The sequence below is a fragment of the Schistocerca cancellata genome, chromosome 4 (assembly GCF_023864275.1).
Source record: "Schistocerca cancellata isolate TAMUIC-IGC-003103 chromosome 4, iqSchCanc2.1, whole genome shotgun sequence".
In the NCBI taxonomy this organism is placed as follows: Eukaryota; Metazoa; Arthropoda; class Insecta; order Orthoptera; family Acrididae; genus Schistocerca; species Schistocerca cancellata.
This window is the reverse complement of record NC_064629.1, coordinates 660404790-660429608: the sequence shown is the minus strand read 5'-3', so window position 1 is coordinate 660429608 and position 24819 is coordinate 660404790. Positions and strand designations below refer to the sequence as shown.

Genomic DNA, 24819 nt, shown 5'->3' with positions numbered 1-24819 from the left:
ACATAATCAACCATAATCTCTACAAACTCTACACTTTTGCTGAGAATCTTGGCCGGCTCTCCTGTGACTTGAGTGACACTGTTCCTCAGACACTGATGTGACAGAAATCATGGGATAGTGATATGCATATATAAAGATGGTGGTAGTATAGTGTGCACGAGGTATAAAAAGACAGTGCATAGATGGAGCTGTCGTATGTAATCAAGTGATTCATAGGAAAAGGTTTTCGACATGATTATGACTGCACAATGGGAATTAACAGACTTTGAACACAGAATTGTAAATGAAGCTGGACACATGGGACATTGCATTTTGGAAATCCTTAGGGAAGTCAATATTTTGTGATCTACAGTGTCAAGAGTGTGCTGAGAATACCAAATTCCAGGCATTACCTCTCACCACGGACAATGCAGTGGCTGATGGTCTTCACTTAACGACTGAGAGAAGCGGCAGTTGTAAAGAGTTGTCAGTGCTAACAGACAAGCAACAGTGCATCGAAATAACTGCGGAAATCAATGTGGGACATGTGATGAACATATCCATTTGGACAGTGCAGAAAACTTGGTGTTCACAGGCTACGGCAGCAGACGAATGACAAGAGTGCCTTTTCTAACAGCAAGACATCACCTGTAGTGCCTTTCCTGGACTCGTGACCACATCGATTGGACCCTAGATGACTGGAAAAATGTGGGCTGGTCAGATGAGTTCCAATTTCAGTTGGTAAGAACCGATGGTAGAGTTTGAGTGTGATGCAGACCCCAAGAAGCTGTGGACCCATTATCAACGAGCAACAAAGAGTGGCTGGATTGATTGGAGGTCCAAATGTTTTTCGTGGACTCCATCTGAACTTTACGTGTGATGTAGAAGCAGTCTTTGGAGGTAGTACCTGGCTGACACTTGCTGTTGTATGGGGCAATCATGCAGATTATGGTGGCCTTGAAGCATTTCCAGAGGCTAACATTTTGGCTTGGAAGACATGGAGTATAGCTGAGACCACAGGACTCTTGGTTAAACAGCCTTATGGTACACTTGTTCCAAGCATGCCATTTGTTTTGAGTACGGCAGCCTCGTATGAGTTATGACTCATCGATGTCACATTCCCAAAAAACAATGGAATTTTTATGGATGACAATGTGCCACGTCATCAGGCCACAATTGTTTGCTATTGGTCTGAAGAACATTCTGGACAATTTGAGTGAATGGTTTGGCCCCCAGATGACCTGACATGAATCCCACTGAACACGTATGGGACATGATCAAGAGGTCAGTTTCTGCACAAAATCCTGCACTGGCACTACTTTCGCAATTATAGACAGCTATAGACGCAGCATTGTTCAATATTTGTTCAGAGGATTTCCAGTGACTTGTTGAGTCCATGTTATGTCAAGTTGCTGCACTACACGTGGCAAAAGGAGGTCGGACATGATATTAGGAGGTATACCATGACTTTTGTTACTGCAGTGTATGTTTCAATCTGTGGTAATGAGGCAGTTTGCATACAAACACCTCACGTGCACTGATTATTGAAGACCTCATGCCACCTGTAATATTTATTTCTGACTATTGGTGCCTTATTTCAAAATTGTCAGTTTATAATCTTCTACTGACCATAAAGATTTGGGATACACCACAAATTCAGTCACAAAGGAATGACTCCAAGACGATTGCAATCAACACAAATATCATGTACTGTACATCAGGAGATGAGAAACAACAAAACACCTGACCAAAAACAAGTGTAATGCATTCAGCTGTTGAGACACTCTACCACACATATGAAGGGCTCTGCTTCAAATTCTTTCGACACTGACACTTGTAATCACATTCTTGCATCTGTAGAAGTCACCCAGTACCCTATCATAGCCAACATGCTTGTCAGGTTCCAGAATCAACATAGGGAGATAAGTCATTGGTGATACAAAGTACCATTGTACTCTTTTATGACAGAAATCTACTGGTGAGAATGGTAATACACTGTAAGGATTTTGAATCACATGATCCCAATATAAGATGTAAAACTGCCAATACTCTTCAGTAGTGGTAGACACAGAAGGAGATATCTACATTTACATTCATCCTCTGCAAGCCACTGCATGGTGCATAGCCATTTCTTTTCTGATCCATCCACAAACACAGTGACAAAAAAAAAAAAAGTCTATATGCCTCTGTATGAGTCTTAATTTCTCTTATCTTCGTGATCCTTAATAAAAAATGTACATTGGTGGCAGTAGAATTGTCCTGTAGTCAGTTTTAAATGCTGGTTCTCTAACTTTTCTCAAAAGAGTGTTTTCCCAAATGAATGTTGTCTTCCCTCTAAGGATTCCCACATGAGTTCCCCAAGTATCTCTGTAATACACGCATGTTGATTGAACCTACTGATAACAAATCTAGCAGCCAGTTTCTGAATTGCTTTGATGTCTTCCTTTAATATGACCTGGTGGAGATCCCACACACTTGAACAGTACTCAAGAATGGGTTGGACTAGTGTTCTTGTTGTGATCTCCTTTACAGATGATCTACACTTGATCTACACTTTCCTAAAATTCTTCCAATAAACCAAAGTTGACCATTCACCTTATGTACCATAGTTGTTAACATGATCATTCTATTTCATATCACTTTGCAATGTTGCACCTAGATATTTAATTTATGCAACTGTGTCATGCAACACAACACGAACACTGTCATCACACAAACTAGAAAGTTATCTCATATCATATCAGTGACGACACCTTCCCATACACTATAGCATCATCAGAAAACAGCTGCAAAATGCTGCTCTCCCTGTCTGTTAGATCATTTATGTATAGAGAGAACAAGAGAGGTCCTATCACACTTCCCTGGAGTCCTACCGATACCCTTGTCTCTGATGAATGGTCACGGTCGAGGACCACATATGTGGTTCTATTACTTAAGAGGTCTTCAAGCCACTAACATATCAGGGAACCTGTTCCATATGGTGACAAACTCTTTCTGTAAACAGAGAAATATGTAATCTGCCTGTTGCCCTTCATCCATAGTTCAAAGGATATCATGTGAGAAAAGCGCAAGCTGAGTTTCACATATGTGATGCTTTGTAAATATATGCTAATTTGTGGACAGAAGTTTTTATGTCTCAAGGAAATGTATCACACCCTAACTCAGAATATGTTCAAGATTTCTGCAGCAAACCAATGTTAAGGATATTGATCTGTAATTCTGTAGGTCCCTTTTACTCTTCTTATCTATACAAGAGCCACCTGAGCTTTTTTTCAGTTACTTCAGACTTTGCACTGAGTGAGAGATTCGTGATAAATACAGGCTGAGAAAGGGGTTAATGCCATAGAGTACTCTATGCAAAACTGAATTGGGATTCCATTCGGACCTGGTGACTTAACTGTTTTCAACTCTTTCAGTTGCTCCCATGCCACAGGGATGCCTATTAATATGTCCTCTATATCAGAGTCTGTGCGACTGTTAAATGATGATAGATTTGTAGGACCCACCGCAAAATACAATATTTCACTTTCCTTTTACTGGCTCCTATTGCCACACCAGACTCATCAATGAATGACTGGATTAGAAGCCTTTGATTTGCTTATCAGTTTTAATGAGGACCAGAATTTTCTGAGGTTCTCAGCAAGATCTTTTGCTAAGGTGTAAAAGTGGAAGTGGTTGTGTGCTTCACACATTAATCTTTCCTGTGCATGGCATTAGTGAAAGTATGCCTATGACAAAAGGCTAAACTGTTATATGACTGAGCTAATTGAAACTTGAACCTGATATCTATACATATGAATTTTGTTAATGAAATAATATAAAAAAATTGTTGACCAAGACTAGATATTTTAAGTCAGTAAAATATGATCAATATTATGTCCACAAATAAATAATTTTTAAAAAAGGTTCCTGTTTCAAATGCAAGGTGTTCTGTTACAAATGACTGAAAATCTATTTGCAGTCACAATTAAAGAGAACTACATAGTAACAAATATTTTTACATTCTGGACTCAATAAGTGAAAACTTGCTTTTTATAGGATCTCACATATGTGCACAAGAGACACTGAACACTAATAATGTTGAGGTTAGTAAATACAATAGATGGGTACCAGTAGCTCCATACAAGCTTCTGAAACAACACATTTTGTAAGTGTTTAAATTTTTCAAGCACAGTCCTATTAAAAGCAGAAAATTAGATGCCTAGGTTGAATGCTGTTCATATGAACAATTCGGGTGCCTGCCGCCTTCTCTTGAACAAAAGCCATTACAAAGCACGAGCTTACTGGACCCCAGTAAATTAGTAGATTATTATAAATTAGGAAGTATTGTTAGAGAAAAACAATGACAACCAAATCAGAGTAAATCTAAACATAAAATATAAAAACACAAAAGTCAAATATATAGGATGATGATATCTAATTTTTTGTCACACATATGAAATATGGTTACTATTTAGTAAAATACCTATTATCTGCTCGGAGCTGTGAAACTCTTTTTGTCGTATCCTCAAGCATTGCTTGCACAACTGATAATTTTTCATCATCATCACCTCTCTGATTCAGTTTCAGCATCTTGTTTTCATGCTGCAGCCTCAGAAGTTTTTCCCTGCACAAATGCAAAATCAAATTATAACACATTTCATAAGCAACGATCTCATGCCTATTCTTCCGATTACATACAATGGAAACACTAGAAAACATTAGAAAATTGTCAGGTATAGAAAGCGTTAAGATCAATCCTATTATACAGTTAATTATATATCACTACTAAAGTAATTTAGCAAAAAAATTACAGAGCTCTTAAGAAAGCATAGCTTAAAAATATAAATCTGCTTGTTCTGTCACCCATCAACATAAAAGGAAACCACACACCCTCAGATGTACACAACAAGACACAGTAACCAAAAATGAGGCAGAGTTTTATTCCTGTTCTTATGCAATCACATGAGCAATAACAGTTAACACTGTTAAGTCCAGGACAGATATACAGAATTCCAGGAAACCATATAATCATTCATCTTCGATAAACAACAATATGAAAAGGAAAGAGTGCTACCTACCAACAGAGGATTCGTTGAGTGGCAGACAAGCACATTGAAAAAGAGGCTGCTAGACGTTATTAGTAGTTATCAGACTACATCCTTCATCAGATGTAAAAAAAAAAAAAAACACACACACACACAGATACATACATAACTTACACACATGTGACCACTGTTGTCTATGGGCACTAAGGCCCATCTGTGACTGGGTCTGAGGTGCACAGCAACCTTTGCTGGTGACAGGGGACGGGGGGGGGGGGGGGGGGGGGGATAATGTGGGTACAGAAGAGGTATTGGGTGCAAACAGAGAGGGATAGCAGATTGGATAGGAGTGGGGGAATATGCTAGTGCTGCCGTGGGAATGGGCAAGGATATAGAGGAGACAGCACAGTGGGCTTGTAGTTACAGTATCAGGAGACTGTATTGGGTGGGGGTGGGCGAAGGAGAGAGGAGATAAGGTGTAGTATTACACAGGAAAGGATTTTACAGGTATACTAGTGGGATAAAAGGCATATCTACAACTGGAGTGGGAAACTTCAACGATTGCTTCACAGTCTGTGCCATCTGGGTTCTTCCCACCAACACCAGTTTTTCTGAATTGCACAGGTGTGTAAGATAGATTGAGCCAGGAAAAAATGGGAGGGGGGGGGGGAGGTCTGTAGAAAACTCATGAATTAGTATATCATTATAAGCAAAGATTATGAATCAAATCCGGCATTAATTTCATGATATCTATCCCCAACTACTTAAACACTTTTACAGTCATATTTTCTGAATATAAAAACCGTGTGGTTTGATAGCTTAGTGTTTAAACATCATATAATACACAATACATTTGCAGTTTAGTCCTCAGTCAAACCTAGGACTACTTTTTGGTAGTTAATTATTTTCTCCTCTAGCAAAAATTGTTTTAACATAAAAACATCAAACTGCACTGTGGTTCAGTTAACACATCTAACAAATATATTCCTCTACAACTGGGTGATAAGCCATGAAGTTAAGTCTGAGAGAACTACAACTTCCTTTTTTTTCTGAGTTGAGTATCTATGGCCTGCATGGTAACAACCAATTGCATTTTAATGTCTAGGTCTTGTTCTTGTTCCAGCTTTGACTTCCTGCCAGTATCTTCTGAGCCCACCAAGAAGTGCCTGTTTATGCTCTTCACACAGAGGTCCTCTCTGTCTTTTGGACGTTGATGCCATTTTAAAACCTTCATAGTTGTTCACCAATCTTCTAAATTTGTTCCTGCCAGGAATTTCTCTCTATGAGATACCAATCTGCCTGAGATCTTTTCCACATTCTTCAAACCATCTCGGCCCTGTTTTCTTAGATTGGGTGAAACTCCAAATTCTTTTTGTTAGTCGGTCACCGTCCGTCGCCATGAGATGACCATAAAATAACAATCGTCTCTTCTTAATGGATGCTGTGATAGGTTCTGTCTTGCTGTACAAGTCCTCATTTGCTCTCATTCACCACTGTCCATCAACCCATCTATTACCTAGGATTTTCCTTAATATCCTATGCTCTCACTTTTCCAGTCACTCAGCTTGACCTTGTGTATTCATGGTCAAAGTTTCGGACACATATAAGTCCTCAGGTTTTACAACTGTATAATAATGTTGGAACTTGCCCCTTATACTCATAGACTTTTTGTTATAGATATTCTTTGTCCCTTGGTATGCCTTGTCTAACTTCCTCATCCTGACATTAATTGCTTCTTCTTCTAATCCATTCCCCTGGATGACTTCAGTGAGATACCTGAAATTCTTAACTTGTACGATTTTTCCCAGATTGGTGATAATCCATTCAGGTCCATCACAGATGTTCGTCATATATTTTGTCTTTTGAATAGAGATTTGGAGTCCAACTTTTGCACCAATTTCCGACAGGCTATTTCTCTTGTTGACTGCTGACTCTTTGTTGTTAGCAAAAATGGCCAGGTCATCTGCAAAGGCCAAGCAGTCAATGTACACCCCTTTGCTCTTAGGACCAAGTCTGAACTGCTCTTCATTTGCCTGTTTGGGCCAACAACTTTCTCCACTCTTGAATGGCTTTTTCCGAGACGCAGTTGAAAAGCAATGGGGATAGTCCATCTCCTTGTCTTACGCCTGTTCTGATTGTAAAGGGTTCTCAAATCTCACCAATAACTTTTATTTTTGACACCGTGTTAGTGAGAGTTTGTTTGATCAGCTTTCTTGATGTATCATCCACCCCAAACTCTTCCAAAATATTCATTAATGCCTCTCAGTTGATGGAGTCGTATGCCTTCTGAAAATCAACAAACACGAGCATGTAGTTATTTCCTCCAGTTTTTTATGTCCTTCAGGTTAAAGATCTGTTCTGGGCAAGAAAGGCCCTTTCGGAAACCAGCTTGATATTCCCCAATCAGTTGGTCAAGATGACATTCTATTCTGTTCTGTATTACTTTGGAGAGAATCTTATATGGAGCAGATACTAATGAGATGCCCCTATAGTTATGGACATTCTTTTTATTGCTTTTTTGTGTAGAGGATGCATTAAAGCTGACTGCCATTCAGTTGGTATCATCCCAGTTCTCCAGATCTCCTCAAATAGTTGGACTAGTACATCTAGAGTTTCACTATTTGCCAGCCTCAGTAGTTCCGTTACTACTGAATCCTCTCCAGCTGCCTTATTATTCTTAAGGTGGTTGTTGATCTCTCTGATCTCCTCTTTACCAGGTGGAGATGAGTTGGATAGTTTGTGGATCAGGGCACGTACATTGAATCTTGCTTTTGGTTCATCACTGTTATATTTATATTTGAAATACATTTTTACCAGAACTGGCTTTTTCTAAATGAAGAATAAATGATAATTTATCAACAAGATATCATTTAGAAAGTGTCACATACACCGTGTACTTACTCATGTAATTTCACTAACACAATTCTCAATATCAAAAGATCTCCTCTCTCAGGCTATGGAATGAACACACTTTTATGACTATCAAAAAATGAATAAAATTGTGAAGATGTGATATTCCTAAACCACTTTCAAAATACAAATACAAACAGATAGGGTCATTCCATATGAAATCAACAAATAAAAAAATAAATTTGACCCTTTGTAATTTAAAATTTTGTAATTTTTTGTCATTTAATTCTACCTATCAAAATAAGATAAAATCCGAAATTAAAATTTTTTTGGACATTTTGTTATGGCGTTATTAATTTTTAAAGTTTCCGAAATTGTGCGATTTTTGCCATATTTTGAAACCTTAAAATGGCCATATCTCAAAAAGGATTTGATGTACAGACCTGAACATTTGTACCATTTTATTCAGTTTAGTACAGACTTTGAAAATATGTGATGCTTGGCTGAACTGAACCATTTTTTTTTTTTTTTTAAATTCTGAATATTTCAAAATGGATCTTTTTGTTTTGGAAAAAAAGTCTGTCAGTTGTACATTATTAGTTAATTTGTGTGCCAAATTTCATGATGGTTTTCCAAAGGGAACATATGGAAATAAATGTTATTTTACTGCTATTTGTATTGACAAATGTATCTCAACCACACACGGTTAGCAAGACGGTTCCTTAAACTACTCTTAAAATAAAATTATTGAGTACTAATTAAGTATACTTCACTTTATCATTTTAAAATTGTAGTAAACTATACCCTATAACAATACCATAAATAATGTAACAAATAATATGCATTTTCCATTTTATATAACTACCCATTTACAGTAGTTGTAGGTGAGGGAAAGAGGACCAGGTTGCTTTGTGCACGTATAATCTTAAAGTGCTTAATCACCCAATAAAATGTTGAAAGGCACCTGTTGGAATATGACAAGTACGTAGTGCAGTCCACAAAGTGGAGTATTGTACTTGCTGTATTCCGACATGAGGGTTCAAAGTTTTATTGGGAAATTATTCATTTCAAATCATAACACTGGTACATTTGTACCACTTTGTCACCTAAGGATTTTCATATAGAATGAAACCAGTGGCTCACTACATGCACATAAAATAATAGTGAAAGTGGTTTTATTAACACTCATATTAAGAAGCACAACATGATCAAATATTAACTTCATTCCAATTGTTTGAGTGGGGTAAAGCATAAATGCCGTCAGTCACTTCTACATGACAAATGATGAGCAAGCAGCATAAAAAATAAGCTTGGAAAATTTTTTAATACAACCATAGCAGACACAGGGACACAAATGTATCATGCATTTATTCCTATGAGCAAAGCCAAAGATAACGGTAAAGCAAAAATTGATTTTTGTTCATAAAATTCAGGTGGGTCCAGATGCGGCATGCTTTTGAACATTCACACATCATCTTGCTTGCGCTTATGACAAACGGTGTGTGGCTTCTGTGCTATCCAGAGGTGAAAACACAGACGTAAAGATTTTATTTACATATCAGCATGGGTCAGCTCTTTCTTTTTCAAAGCCAAAAAAATCAGATAAATTGACTAATAAAAAAAACTTCATACTTTGTAAATTAAATCCCTCAACTGAAACTTGAAAGAACATACAGACTACCAGATGAAGAGCTCCTAAAAGCCTCAGATTATATTGGAAAAGAATGTTATGTTACAATTATTTATGTCATTATTGCTTGGGAGAACTAGGTTACATCATTTAAAAGAAAAGTGCAACACATCTTTTTAGACTCAAATAAGATTGTTAATGGGTCACCATAACATTTTTCTTGTTGAAGATGAGTAAAAAATTTCTCTTTGCATGGCACTCAAATAATACATTGTTAAATAATTACAGCTACCTCATTGTTTGAGTAACGATATTGATTAAATTTAATGTACCCGTAAAATGAAGACATCATTAAGGAATCTGTGTTGTTATGGTGTATGTTAAAATATCTTCACAGTTAACACAGGACAGTCAAATGCGAATTTAAATATAAGTGTACAGTTATAATACTGTAATACATTGTCACTAAATACAAAATAATAATTTGACAGCCTTTTTTGGTTTTGACATATTACAGCTTAGTAACAAGTCCAAAGTCCTACACACTAATCACGAGGTGCTGCACTAATCAGTAGAATAAAATTTATTTTAATATGTTCCCACTGGAGCACCATCATGAAATTTGGCACATACATTAACATATATTGTGCGAGTTATGAATTGTTATGAATATCATCAATTAGCCTACACTTTTAAAGTTTATAAGAAACTGAATAAGATATGTAAGTCAAATAATTTTTGAGATATGCTGACTTTAAGGTTTCAAAACATAACAAATACCACATAATTTTGGAAGTTTTAAAAATTAATAGCTCAAAAAAGAATGGTCAAAAAATTTTTTAATTTGGAGTTTTTCATGCAAACAACTATAAGTTTACAAAAAATTATCAAAACCTGAGACATCAAGAGCCAGACCATTGGCTAATTTCATATGGACTGGCCCAATATAAAGCTTGAAAGAAACAGACTCAGGCAAGACGTTAGAAAAATGTAGATTATGCTGCCTAATATAAGAATATGGAGTTATACCACATTAAATTAGGCAACAATTCAACATCATACAAAATAATGGTCATACAGATTTTAGCAAAAGAGGATGAGAAATTATTTAACAAAGGCATGTAAGCAAACAGCAGAAGATGTTGCAGGTATGAAGAAAGCAAAAGAAAAGAATATTTCAGATGGAACAAAGCGGCTATTCAAGAGGAGGTGAGAGTTTCAAGGAAACAACTGTAGACACATGATAGAGTATTCTGACTTAAATAAAACTATTCAATACTGTCGTCAAAGAGGTGAACAATGTAATAAAAAATTGATAACAGATACAACTGAAAATAATAACAGTATGAAGAAAACAAAACAGAAACTTATGTGGGGTAGACATCACATTTCATCAGTTAAGATGGGGAATGCCACAGTAATTAACAACAGAGAGGAAACTGTACAAATGTTCTTAAATTTTTGTATGGTTTAGTAGACGAATAAAGAGAACTGATACTTACTAACAAAATTGACATTCCAGAAATAATGTCAGATAAGGGAGACATTTGTGGTATGAAGAAAGGAAAGGTGCCTGGAGATGATGATGTTTAGATTCAAATATTTAATGCTCGAGGCAAAGCAATAGATGACTGTTCCCCAAGTCTGTAAAAATGGTGTAATTATTCTACTTTCTACAAGAAAGATGACAGCTTTACCTATTTTATCACAGAATGGACCACTCGCAAGTCATTAACAAATGTATATAACTGCACAATGAATAGGAGTTACCATGCTGTATGGGATTCCTATATTTTGAGAAAAATATTAGCTCACTTTCAGTAAAATCTCTACTAAGAGTCCTAGAAATACTAGAGACTTTTTCAACCTACATTAGTATACTGAAAAATATATACATAAGTGCTAGAGCTTCCATTATACTCCACACGGACAAGGAAAAACAAGAACTGAAAAGTAGAGTAAGGCAAGGAGATTCCATATAGCAACAACTATTCTTTTCTTAGTAGCAGAGAATATTTTCAGATCACTAAACTGGAAAAAAGAATAAGGAATATATGTTAATATGCCAGAACAATCTTTATTTTGCTGAGGATATTGTACTTTTTGTTTCCTGTGTAGATAAACTTCAACAACACATGGAAGAACAAAACAAGTTTGAAGGTAGGCTTGAAAATCAGTTACAGAGAAACTAAAATAATGTGTATAGCATTAATGGAAATTCCTGGATGGAGCAATGCGCAAAAAAAGGAAAAAGCAACCACTCACCTATAGTGGACCAATGAGGAGAGCACAGTAATACAGAAAAGAAAACAACATTCATACTAGCTTTCAAGCACTATTTCTTTTTCTAGCATTAGTACACACCCCTGTGGTCATGGCAAGACTCTTTTCATAGCCACAGGAGCGTGCATGTGGGTGTCTGTGTGCATGTGAATGAGTGTACTATTGCTAGAATAAGAGCTAGTGCTCAAAAGCTAGTGTGAATGCTGTTTTGTTATGTGTTACTGTGCTCCATGAACATATCCACTATAGGTGAGTGTTTCCTTTCCTCTACAATAATGTGCAATCAGTATATCAAATATAAAATATTAAAAATTAAAAATGAAGACACACAGGCCCAGTTAATGACTATTACATTCATAGCAGTTGAGGACAACAATTGGATCGATTGCAGATTATACATGACAGCATAAACAGAAACCGTCAAATTCAATATACACATCCTCCGTGGAAAGAGTCCTGTACTCCATACACATACCTCTTGCACAGACCGTAAACACTTTCGAGTTAAACATTCACGTCACTCTTAACAGTAAATAGAAGGGGCACAAACAAATTTTAAATGAACAGAAATCTTCAAATGGTCAATTCTTTCACACCCACTATCACCACTTCATGTTTCAATAAACTTGCAGATTTCCTCAGAAATATCATGTACTTTTCATGTTTCGTAAATGTTATCTTAATCTACATCTACATCTACATTTATACTCTGCAAGCCATCCATTGGTGTGTGGTGGAGGGCGCTTTACGTGCCACTGTCATTACCTCCCTTTTCTGTTCCAGTCGTGTATGGTTCGCGGGAAGAACGACTGTCTGAAAGCCTCCGTGCGTGCTCAAATCTCTCTAATTTTACATTCATGATCTCCTCAGGAGGTAGAAGTAGGGGGAAGCAATATATTCGATACCTCATCCAGAAACGCACCCTCTCGAAACCTGGCGAGCAAGCTACACCGCGATGCAGAGCGCCTCTCTTGCAGAGTCTGCCACTTGAGTTTGCTAAACATCTCTGTAACGCTATCACGGTTACCAAACAACCCTGTGACGAAACGCGCCACTCTTCTTTGGATCTTCTCTATCTCCTCCGTCAACCCAATCTGGTACGGATCCCACACTGATGATCAATACCCAAGTATAGGTCGAACGAGTCTTTTGTAAGCCACCTCCTTTGTTGATGGACTACATTTTCTAAGGACTCTCCCAATGAATCTCAACCTGGTAACCGCCTTACCAACAATTAATTTTATGTGATCATTCCACTTCAAATCGTTCCGCACGCATACTCCCAGATATTTTACAGAAGTAACTGCTACCAGTGTTTGTTCCGCTATCATATAATCATACAATAAAGGATTCTTCTTTCTATGTATTCGCAATACATTACATTTATCTATGTTAAGGGTCAGTTGCCACTCCAAGTGCCTATCCGCTGCAGATCTTCCTGCATTTTGCTACAATTTTCTAATCCGTGAAAAGCCGCATGGAACTTACGACACTATCTACTAGGTCATTTATATATATATATTGTGAAAAGCAATGGTCCCATAACACTCCCATATCTCTTTTAATTTTACAGTTTTCTCTATACAGGGTGTTACAAAAAGGAACGGCCAAACTTTCAGGAAAAATTCCTCACACACAAAGAAAGAAAATATGTTATGTGAACATGTGTCCGGGAATGCTTACTTTCCATGTTAGAGCTCATTTTATTACTTCTCTTCAAATCACATTAATCATGGAATGGAAACACAGCAACAGAACGTACCAGCGTGACTTCAAACACTTTGTTACAGGAAATGTTCAAAATGTCCTCCGTTAGCGAGGATACACGCATCCACCCTCCGTCGCATGGAATCCCTGATGCAGCCCTGGAGAATGGCGTACTGTATGACAGCCGTCCACAATACGAGCACGAAGAGTCTCTACATTTAGTACCGGGGTTGCGTAGACAAGAGCTTTCAAATGCCCCCATAAATGAAAGTCAAGAGGGTTGAGTTCAGGAGAGCATGGAGGCCATGGAATTGGTCTGCCTCTACCAATCCATCGGTCACCGAATCTGATGTTGAGAAGCATACGAACACTTCGACTGAAATGTGCAGGAGCTCCATCGTGCATGAACCACATGATGTGTCGTACTTGTAAAGGCACATGTTCTAGCAGCATAGGTAGAGTATCTCGTATGAAATCATGACAACGTGCTCCATTGAGCGTAGGTGGACGAAACTAAAATGAGCTCTAACATGGAAATTAAGCGTTTCCGGACACATGTCCACATAACATCTTTTCTTCATTTGTGTGTGAGGAATGTTTCCAGTAAGTTTGGCCGTACCTTTTCATAACACCCTGCATACTGGATGGTTATAAATAAACTGATGGTGTTTTGAGTGCTGCAGTGCAGGCTGTATACATTGCAGGACACTGACACAGATCATGTTCATGTCCATTAATTAGTGCACTTGTGGAGTATGCTGAAAAAATTAACAGTTCCACTTTCTGACACCAGGTGAAAATATGGCACTGTAAGCAGTCAAAATGTGAAATGTTTCTTGTTTCGACATCAGTATGCTATTTGTCACTTAGCGATGCACGTTCATTTCCAGTGAAAGTGTAAATGGTTAAGAAGGCTGAAGTTTTCCATACAAAATGCAACTGCTATTGCTAAGAAAGACCACGGACTGCTGGTAAAGTTGTTTTATCAGAAAGGCGGCAACAGCAGTGCTGCATTGCAGGAATATTACTGACAGAAACAGCTGCAAAGAGGCTCCCTGTCAATAAATGGGCTAAAGAATATGGTCAAGACAGCTGAAGAAACATGTGCATTAGGTGGTGCAGCAGGGAGAGGGAGGTGGCCCATTTCCATGGCAGTTGTTGATGAAGTAGCTGTAGCTATAGCCGACCGTGCAGCAAATGCCTCAAATTCTGCAGCCAATGCTCAATCTGTGTCATGGGAATTCCCCATTAACAACAACATTATCAGCTTCGTGACATATCCAACACCCAAAATGCTTCACTGGTAATTGATAGCTTGTATTAAAGTGTTCTTTCTCATACAATAAAGGGTGAACAAAAAAATGCCGCACTTTGAGATCGGCATGTCACTCCTCATCCAGATTCAAGAGAAAAGTTTACCTAGCAAAATCAGACTGTGTCATTTTGAAAACACCTGTATGGAAATGATGAGCTAGCAATACAGTCACAGTGTGCAGCATATAGAGGAATGTGTATCACCCTACACTACCATACCAGCCACTGTAGCTCACTGAATAGACTACTGGGACATCAAACCCATATCCACCACTAAGTTATGGTTCGAATCCTTGTCAGGTTCCTTTCTTATTTTCTAGATATCTGGCCCCTAGTTCTCATAATTTATAAGCACAATATTGTTTTCTCATGTGACAATAGCATATCACATGGCAGTCCAATCCATTAGACTTCATGCTTGTGTCTACTAACCACATAGTGCACAAACATAACTGGTCTTGTCAAGTTCATGTAAGGCAACTTCCTGATGGAGTAAGCAAATGATGAATATGTCAACATGCTTTTGGTGCCAGGTGCATCTGGTAAACAAGCTGCTGCTACTTCTCCTACTCCTGCATATGCTGCATGGTACCCTCACAGGTACCTTCTCAATAAGAATGTTTTCCTTTGCCAGGCTCAACACCTTCAGGAAGCCGGTAATCTTCGTCCCCAAGTAACGGACAGAGATCATCCAAGGACTACACGCACTCCACAAACAGAGGACATGATTCCTGAAACCATTCACCAATCACCTCGGCAAAGTACCCATAATATTGCAAGGCAGTTCCAGATATATCAAAGACTGACTGCTGAAGTGTTGCATGATGAAGAATTGCATCCATATCGTTACACATTGACTCAACACCTGGGGCCAGAAGACCGAATTCAATCAGTACAGTTCTGTGAATGGCTTTTGTACCAAGTGGAAGATAACAAACATTTTATAAGGAATCTGATATGGACTGAAGAACCTAACCACCACAACAGCCATTATTGGTCGGAACACAACCCATGTTACCCGTGAACGTGGTTTTCAGACATGCTTTGGCATAAACCTTTGGGCTGGAATTGTGGGAGGAGTGCTTTTGGACCCTTATCTACTGCCGGAGAAGTTGAATGCACCTTTGTAACGTACATTTCTTTACAATACTTTGCTTGATGCATTAGAAAACATTCCACTTGGTGTTCGGCAAGAGCTATGGTTTCAGGATGCTGGTGCACTGTCACACTTTGAAATGAATGTGCATAACTATTTAAATGAAGTGTTTCCAGGGAACTGGATTGGTTGTGGAGGCCCAATGTTCTGGCCTCCATGTCTCCTGGACCTTAAGCCACAACTTTTTTATTTGTGAGGACACTTAAAGGAACAAGTTTATAGTACTCCACCCATGAATGTACACAACCTAATAGCTCATGTGAATGCCATTTCGGCAATGGTGGATGCAGGTGTGTTGCGTAGGGTCCAGCAAAGTACGATCCTGCAAGTGATGAAATGTTTGTAAATGCAAGGTGGTCACTCTGAACATCTTCTCTGAAGTTAATATTACTTGTACGGGTATGTATCGTCTCTGGGAAGATAATCCTGGACGTCATACATACAGAATGGAATTATTGTACTTAGAATAATGTGCAATCTAGTGTAGCCTACCTATAGTGTTTTTCGTAACTCACTGGCTACAGACAATCGTACTGAATCTACTGTTATTTTCTGTTGGCTTTATTTGCATTTTGGACAAAACAAAGTGGTCATTTGTAAGAAGTTCATGTTACTCTTAATGTTTAAATAAAGGTAACAGTAAGAGAAAGAAATACATAAGATATTGCATTGTGGAGGTGTAAATTGGATACAATTTGATGCTTTAACTGAAAAAATGTTTGGCGCGAATCTGACTCAAACACTGGTGAGTCTGCATATCCATTCCCCATGGCATTGCCTCATCTCACTGAGATAATGAGATAAATGAGATAGCTTCAGCACAGTGCAGAGTTCATGCTACCTGTTTTTGGCCACACTGCACATAGTTACAGCATTGCCAGAGCCTTGTTTTTCACATTGCATTTCTATTAAACCTATTGGCATGACTACTAAATGACTTTCATAGTTAAAACTTTTTTGATAGTTAAACTTTTTTCTTGAACTGGAATGACAAATTGCATGCTGACCACCAGAAGCAGCATTTTTTCTTCACCTTGTATAGTGGCTGCCTCCTCATTTCAACCCCCAAAGAATTCCAAAGCTACAACCAAGTTATGAAAGTGTGTGTACGGATGTCTGTGTGGTTGTGTGTGTGTGAATGTGTGTATCTTTACTAGAAAAACAGCAAGAGCTCTAAAGCTAGTTGAATACAGTTTCCTGTTACATGTTTCCATGTTCCATACATCAGTCTGCCATAGGTGAGTGGTTGCCCTTCCCTATTTTACACATTATTATTCCAAATAGACTTGATTCAAGCATGAATTTTCCCCATGCATTTATTAAAAACTACACCATGAATTTTCTATCATTTTTCTCTGTCAATTTAAAATGGAAGGAAAGTACACTAATACTTACTTAATTTCAGGAGCTATCATGTTTTCAGGCACAGTTTCAACTAGAAGAGTATCTGGTGTACAGTTTCCACGCTGCTGCAGTTGTGAACACTTCAGTTCCTCATTTGTCTCTTTCAGGGAATCACGCTCAATGATTAGCCTCTACCAGCATAAAAGACAACACTTAGTTAAGTAGTACATATCTGAAAGAAAAAATACTGAAGTGCAGTAACATGTAATACACAGTCAATACCTGATTTTCCCTCTGGAGGGCATGCAGTCGTTCTTGAAGTTTTTTACTTTCAAATTCAACTCTATCGGCTCTTTTTGTTTCCTCAATTAATTTTTCATCTAATTCTGCTACTTGTTTCTTATACATTTCTAACTGCTGCTTCAGTGTTCCACTCTTCCTCAACTCCTACAAAGAAAAAGGAACTTTATCAGCAAATTATGTTGCACTTCACTTTTTATTCTACTTTTTAGAAAACTTATTTTCACTTTACTTCCATGGCGAATGTCATTCAGTCAAAGGGAAGTAACAGACTAACAGTATTTTAACATTAAGAAGATACTCAGTTTTAAATGTTTTCTGTCAGGAAACCAAGACCTTCTGGTTTCTCATTCAGAAGCACTTTATTGTTCCTGCATGTTCTTTGCTTGTATTGTAAAAACCTTAATCCTTCATCACAGTGTGCAATCTCTAAGTCAGTATCTCATGAAACAAAATGAAACTTTTCCTTATATATTGGAAAACTGGTTATATGTATTACCTCAAGATTAACATAACAGAGCACTTACTGAGGAACCAGCCGTTACTGATGAAACTGGTCATTTAGGCCATTATTTAGTGTGTTACTGACACATATGTAATTGATGTATCTTCAAGTGTAATAGATACTGCAAAGGACCAAGCTTCAAGATTTATTTTTTCTATTTGCTCTAGTTCTTTGATAGATTACAAATTTTAAATCAATGATGGCAGAAAGTATAATGATCCTCCCAAGAAAAAAGTGTGAAGTGAGTTATTGAGCAATTCCTTCCTCTTGAGCTTCCTAATTTTCTTGCTCACTCAAACAACATGACATATTTGTAGCAGAATTACAGCAAACTGCCAAAGCTGATCACTGTAAGCACAAAATTATGTCAATGCAATCAAAATGGCTCAGCCATCCATGACAGCAGCTATTATGTTTGCTAATGTTTCTTTCGAAATAATACTATAAATTGACAACAGAAGGCAGCAACAGTCAAGGGACAGGTAGGGCGACATCTGTACAGTGTTCTCATATGAAATGAGTCCAGTTTTGACAAATAGGTGGCTCACGTATTGAGAAAATTAAGGTCTGATCTATACTTGGCAGCAGTGTAAAAAAAAAAAAAAAAAAAAAAAAATTCTTACCAGCACCTTCTAAAGCTGCAATTAATACCAACTACTTCAAATCCTCACATATCTACATCTCCATCTATACTCCGCAAGCCACCCAACGGTGTGTGGCGGAGGGCACTTTAGGTGCCACTGTCATCACCTCATGATATGCAGGATGTATCAAAATTAATAGCATAAGAACATACAGCTGAAAGTACACAATACTAGATGTAAAACAGTCTCAGTAAACATAGGTTGCAAATGAACCGTTTGTAAGATAATTGCGACTTTGTGGTTACCAGCCACCACTGATGTGATTATGTGTAAACGCTGCATGTCAGTCGATGGTTCTTTGTTTACATTTGAGACATGGAGTAAACAGAATGGGTACAACAGTACAGTACACAGTCAGAGTGCCACTCGCGTCAGTTGTTTGTGGAATGACATGGAGTATGTGGACATGCATTTCATGTATGGAAGAGCTAACAGCAATGCGCGGGAAGGTGCATGTTTGTACCAAGAAGCATACACTGCCCAAAGGAATCCCAAGAGTTCTACATTTTCAAAGGTACATCAATCCCTCTGAGAAGCTGGGAACTTTGCACATGCACACCTCAGTTTAGTAGTGTATATCTGAAAGAGAGAATACTGGAGTAACGTGTAATACACAGTCAATACCTGATTTTCTCTCTGGAGGGCATGGATTACACCTGTGCTTGAAGATGTGGTGCTGGAAACAGTTGAACATTCTCCAAGAATGTTGACAAGGAGACTTGCCACAAAAATTCTTGGAATGAGTCACAGCAGTGTTTGGAGAATGCATCACAGTGCAATTTACCTATACCGTTCAGTGTATTAGTGATGAGGACTTTAGTCCAAGATGACCATTCTGTTAGTGGATGCAACAAAAGCTGTAGGCAACTCTATTTTTGACAATAACATTTTATTTACAGATGAAGCAGGGTTCATTCCCAATGGTGTGTTTAATTATCTTGATTCTCACATCTGGAATCATCTAGGCTCCAACCCACTTGCTGTGCACAATTCTCCACATCAGTGACTTTTCTCAGTGAATGTGTTGCCAGGAGTACTAGGTGATTGTCTTATTGGGCTGCACATGTTACCAAACAAACTCAATGGATGGAATTACCTTTGGTTTCTGTAGTGTCATCTTGCTTGAGGATGTTCCTCTAGAGCAATGCCAGAGGATCTTTACATGCATGATGGAGCGCTGGCACATTTTGCTGCTATGGTCAGAGGACATCTAACATGCCGATCTGGCCAAAGATAGATTGGGTGAGAAGACGTGTACTGTACTCAAATTGCATGCATATGGAGTATCATCCCAGTTGTGTGACTGGATTTGTGATTTCCTCTCAGAGAGAGGTCACAGTTTGTAGTGATAGACGGTAAATCATCGGGTAGAACAGAAGTGATATTTGGTGTTCCGCAAGGTAGTGTCACAGGCCCTCTGCTGTTCCTGATTTTATGTAAATGATATGGGTGATAATCTGAGCAGCCCCCTTAGATTGATTGCAGATGACTCTGTAATTTACCATCTAGTACAATCATCAGATGATCAATTCCAATTACAAAATGATCTATAGAGAATTTCTGTATGGTGCAAAAAGTGGCAATTGGCACTAAACAAAGAAAAGTGCGAGTTCATCCACATAGGTACTAAAAGAAACCCGATAAATTTTGGGTATATGATAAATTGCACAAATCTAAGGGCTGTCAATTTGGCTATTACAATTATGAGCAATTTAAATTGGACAGACCACATGGATAATATTGTGGGGAAGGCGAAACAAAGACTGCGCTTTGTTGGCAGAACACTTAGAAGATGCGACAAACCCACTAAGGAGACAGTCTACATTACACTTGTCCGTCCTCTGCTGGAATATTGCTGCGCGGTGCGGGATCTTTACCAGGTAGGATTGACGGAGGTCATCGAAAAAGTGCAAAGAAGGGCAGCTCATTTCGTGTTATCATGCAATAGGGGTGGGAGTGTCACTGATATGATACGCGAGTTGGGGTAGCAGTCACTGAAAGACAGGCGGTTTTCTTTGCGGCGAGATCTATTTACGAAATTTCAATCACCAACTTTCTCTTCTGAATGCGAAAATATTTTGTTGACACCCACCTACATAGGGAGAAATGATCATCATAATAAAATAAGAGAAATCAGAGCTCAAACAGAAAGATTTAGGTGTTCTTTTTTCCCCACGCACCATTCGAGAGTGGAAAGGTAGAGTAGTAGTATGAAAATGGTTCGATGAACCCTCTACCAGGCACTTAAGTGTGAATTGCAGAGTAACGATGTAGATGTAGATCACCACATCCGAAACCCATGGATTTTCGTGTTTGGGGCCACCTTAAAGGTGCCGTGTATGCCAGTTTACACACACACACACACACACACACACACACACACACACACACACACACACGAACTGGAGCAGAGGCTTGTCGATGGTTGCCAAGAAGTGTCTGAAAGGATTTGAAACCTATTGTGGTGATGGGTATATGCCTGCATTCAGGTACGAGGATGACACTTTGAACACATCCTTTAACTATGAGTACAGTCACATGACTGTTGTCATGTTAATTCAGAACACCTGCACTTCTACCTAAGTATCTCTAATAATTTTTCTTAATGTTGTACAGTGTTGTTACCTTTTCCTAACTCAGATTACAATTACACAGAATCAAGTCAGTGGTGGCTGGGAACCACAAAGTCGCAACTACCGTATTTACTCGAATCTAAGCCGCACTCAAATCTAAGCCGCACCTGCAAAATGAGACTTGAAATCAAGGAAAAAAATTTTCCCGAATCTGAGCCGCACCTGAAATTTGAGACTCGAAATTCAAGGGGAGAGAAAAGTTTTAGGCCCCACCTCCAAATCGAAACGAAGTTGGTCCATTGTAATATGAGACACAATTTAGGTCGAATGAATGATGATACAATTACAGTAGTTAGGTTCGAGTCGTAAGTTTAGCAGTTAAGCTTTACCAGGTAGCCATTGCCATGCGTCAGGAGCTCCGTCTGTATTTGCGTGGGTACCCTTCCTTTTTCACGTGCTTCATCCGGTTTGAATTGATTGTTTATTTTTCTTTTATCTGATAAGTGCTGTTCTCTTTGTTATACGTGTTTAAGTCACTCTAAGCTGAAACTGCATTACTGTACTGTGTCATGCACTGTTTGTCACATTCTGATAATGAGTGTTTACAGCCTGTCGCCGCTCGCGGCATGGCGTGCTTTTGTGCATGCTAACGCTGCTTACAATTAAAAAAAAAGAGAGAGGAATCGTCTCATTAGCAAAACAATGGCAAGAGACTGCTATTTGTTGTTACTTACACTGCTGCTTTCTTTGATAATGATCAACAAGAACCAAATAATAGACTGCGTATGATAGATGATGTTCTGAACGAGAGTTTAGCGAAAATTTTTCTCCGTTTGAAAATCTTTGCAGACGCCTCTTTAGTACATTACATTCTGCACAGAAATTAGAGTCATCTTAGATTCAAAATTCTAGTCAATTGTCGTGCTTCATTTCTGACTGTATCACTATTAGGCATAAGAATAATACGAAATGAACATGACATGATATGTATATTCTTCTACGTTTGCTGTTATGTCATTCTAGTTACGTAGTTTATTAGGCAGACAGGATTTAAATGAGACAGCAGCAAACACAAAAGAATACATGGCAAAATTTTTATATATGTTTATATTTGTATTATTCTTATGGTGAAGAGAATACTGCATGTGATTCACGATTCATCAAAATTCCTATTAGCAACCATCTCTTCTCACAGGTAGGAAAAAATTCAGAATGTAGAGTTGGCCACATTGACAAACATCCCAAACCGTCTTGCCAGTCGGATTTTTGTAGTACACTGAAATGCTGCTTCATTCGAAAACGAACAATACGGAATTTGTATTTACTTCATTGGATAAAGTATGAAAATGCTGTGGTCGAAACTCGGGGCGGAGAAAAAAGCTTGTCTTCCACCTTTCCTTTTAATTTATTTAGTGACACAGAGGTTTTGGTGCCAGTATTTATCTTTGTGCCTGTAAAGCATGCCTGTGTAGCGCTACATATGTTCGACGGCAGAAGTTAGTTGTGGCGGCACCTACCAACATTTTTCAGAACTTCCACTTATTTTGCACTCAATTCTAAGCCACAGGCGGTTTTTTGGATTACAAAAACCAGAAAAAAGTGCGGCTTAGATTCGAGTAAATACGGTATCTCACAAACATTTCAGTTGTGGACCTAGATTTACTGAGACTTTTTTTGCTTCTAGTATCATGTACTTTCAACTGTATGCATTACGCCATTAATCATGATACATCCTGTAATAAATATTTACATGAAATACACAATCAAATAGCTTGCCAATACATGAGTCCACAGTTATTTTCCCCTAAGATGTCATTGAAGCAAGAGAGAGTGGAACAGTAATAAAATGACACAACAATATTAGTAACATGAGTGTACTAAGAACACATGAAAAAACAAGGAAGGATATAAATAAAACCTTAGAGAGATTAAAAAGTCAAGAAAATGGTGGTAAATATGTTAAAAGCAACAGCAAATCCCAGATTTAACTGAAGTGTAATAAAATAAAAACATGACAAACAGTTCCTTGAGCCAGTGAGGCAACCTGAAAGATTAAAAGAAAATAAATACATAAAATAAAACACAACAGGTACTGAATAAACAGCTGACTCAGCAATAAGAACAGAAGCAGTGCTGCAACAATTAAAAAAGATACTGGTAAAATTGACACCGAATCTCAGAATATTTAAGAAGCCATAGGTGAAAAGAGCCCTCAACTGAAATAAACTGATTAACCTAGAAGTCTTCTAACCTCCTCTAGCTCCATATTCTGCTGCATGTAGTCAGTATTCTTTTCTTCAAGGATTTTGATTTGTCTCCTAAGATCACCAACTTCCTCCAATCGTTTCTTATATGACTCTATTGTAGCTTCATATTTTCCAACCATATCTGCTGTTTCTCGCAAGATGTCAACTTCATCTTTCAGGTGTTGTGCTTCATCAGCCATTTTCTGCAAGTCTTCAATCTTTGCTTGCATCTCAAGATGCTCTTTTTCTTGCAATTCTACTTTTGCTCTAAAATCATCTCGTGCTAAAATGATAAGAAAATTAATATTTAAATAAACTAGTGTTTGAGACTTATTTATTTATTTACAACAATTACACAATGAGCTCTATTCAATCACTACTAAAATGCTGTTAAATACATTTCTTACATTATTTGCAACAGTAAAATTCTACTCAGGACATGTCATTTTTACAGGAATAGTAAATTAATTTGTCAATGTGATTAAAGACTGTTAGTAATAACTTGACTAAGCATAGCTATGGTAGCTATGGGGTATATGAATAGAAAATGTGAAAGTGAAAGAAAATACTGTATTCCCTGTAATGATGGAGCTGCTATTGCCCTTATAAAGGCAACAGGTACTAGGTTTCTTCTCTTAAGCAGAAAACATCAAAAACTAAAACTTTTATACACCAGTAGTTTGTAAAATTAACAAATACTAAAGTAAGTTGAATATTCAGCTGATCATCAGAAGCATGTTATTTTCTATCCAATAATACTATAGCAAGGCAGAATATTAATGGAGACAAGAAGGGAGAGAAAATAATGTGAAGAAACGGTGGAAGAAGTAAAACTGGTGAGATTAAAAGCTTAAAAATATTCTCAAACATTCAAAAACAATACTTGGGGGAAAAATTTGACTGCAAATGCTAGTAAGCAAATGAAATTGAATGAGTCAAAAACAATGATACAAAATCTGTAAATCTTCAAAGATAAGAGAAAATAACCATGGATGTAAAAAGTTCTCCAGTAGGACAAGGATGGAGAAGGAAATCAACCTTGTCTTTTTCAAAAGCACCAATCCAGTAGGTGCCAAAATAGATTTAGGGAAACAACAGAATGAACACACACACACACACACACACACACACACACACACACACACACACACACACACACACACACTGTTGTCTCCTGGCATGGCAGCCTTACTGGGGTGAATAGTTATCTTAGGTCGGGTAGTAGGTAGGAAAAACTGAAAGAGTGTGATGTGGGGAGAGGGAG

At 37.9% G+C, this 24819-nt stretch overlaps 1 protein-coding gene across 1 annotated transcript in view; it reads right to left on the bottom strand.

The window, feature by feature from the left end:
• Positions 1–24819, bottom strand: part of LOC126183644 (protein Hook homolog 3-like) — a 177463-nt gene that overhangs the window by 36345 nt on the left and 116299 nt on the right. The window contains exons 8-11 of the mRNA XM_049925784.1: positions 23561–23838; positions 17570–17734; positions 17339–17478; positions 4445–4585 (exon numbers count right to left, since the gene is read on the bottom strand). Coding sequence (XP_049781741.1) covers positions 4445–4585; positions 17339–17478; positions 17570–17734; positions 23561–23838 — 724 coding nt within the window. The remainder of the gene's footprint in view (positions 1–4444; positions 4586–17338; positions 17479–17569; positions 17735–23560; positions 23839–24819) is intronic.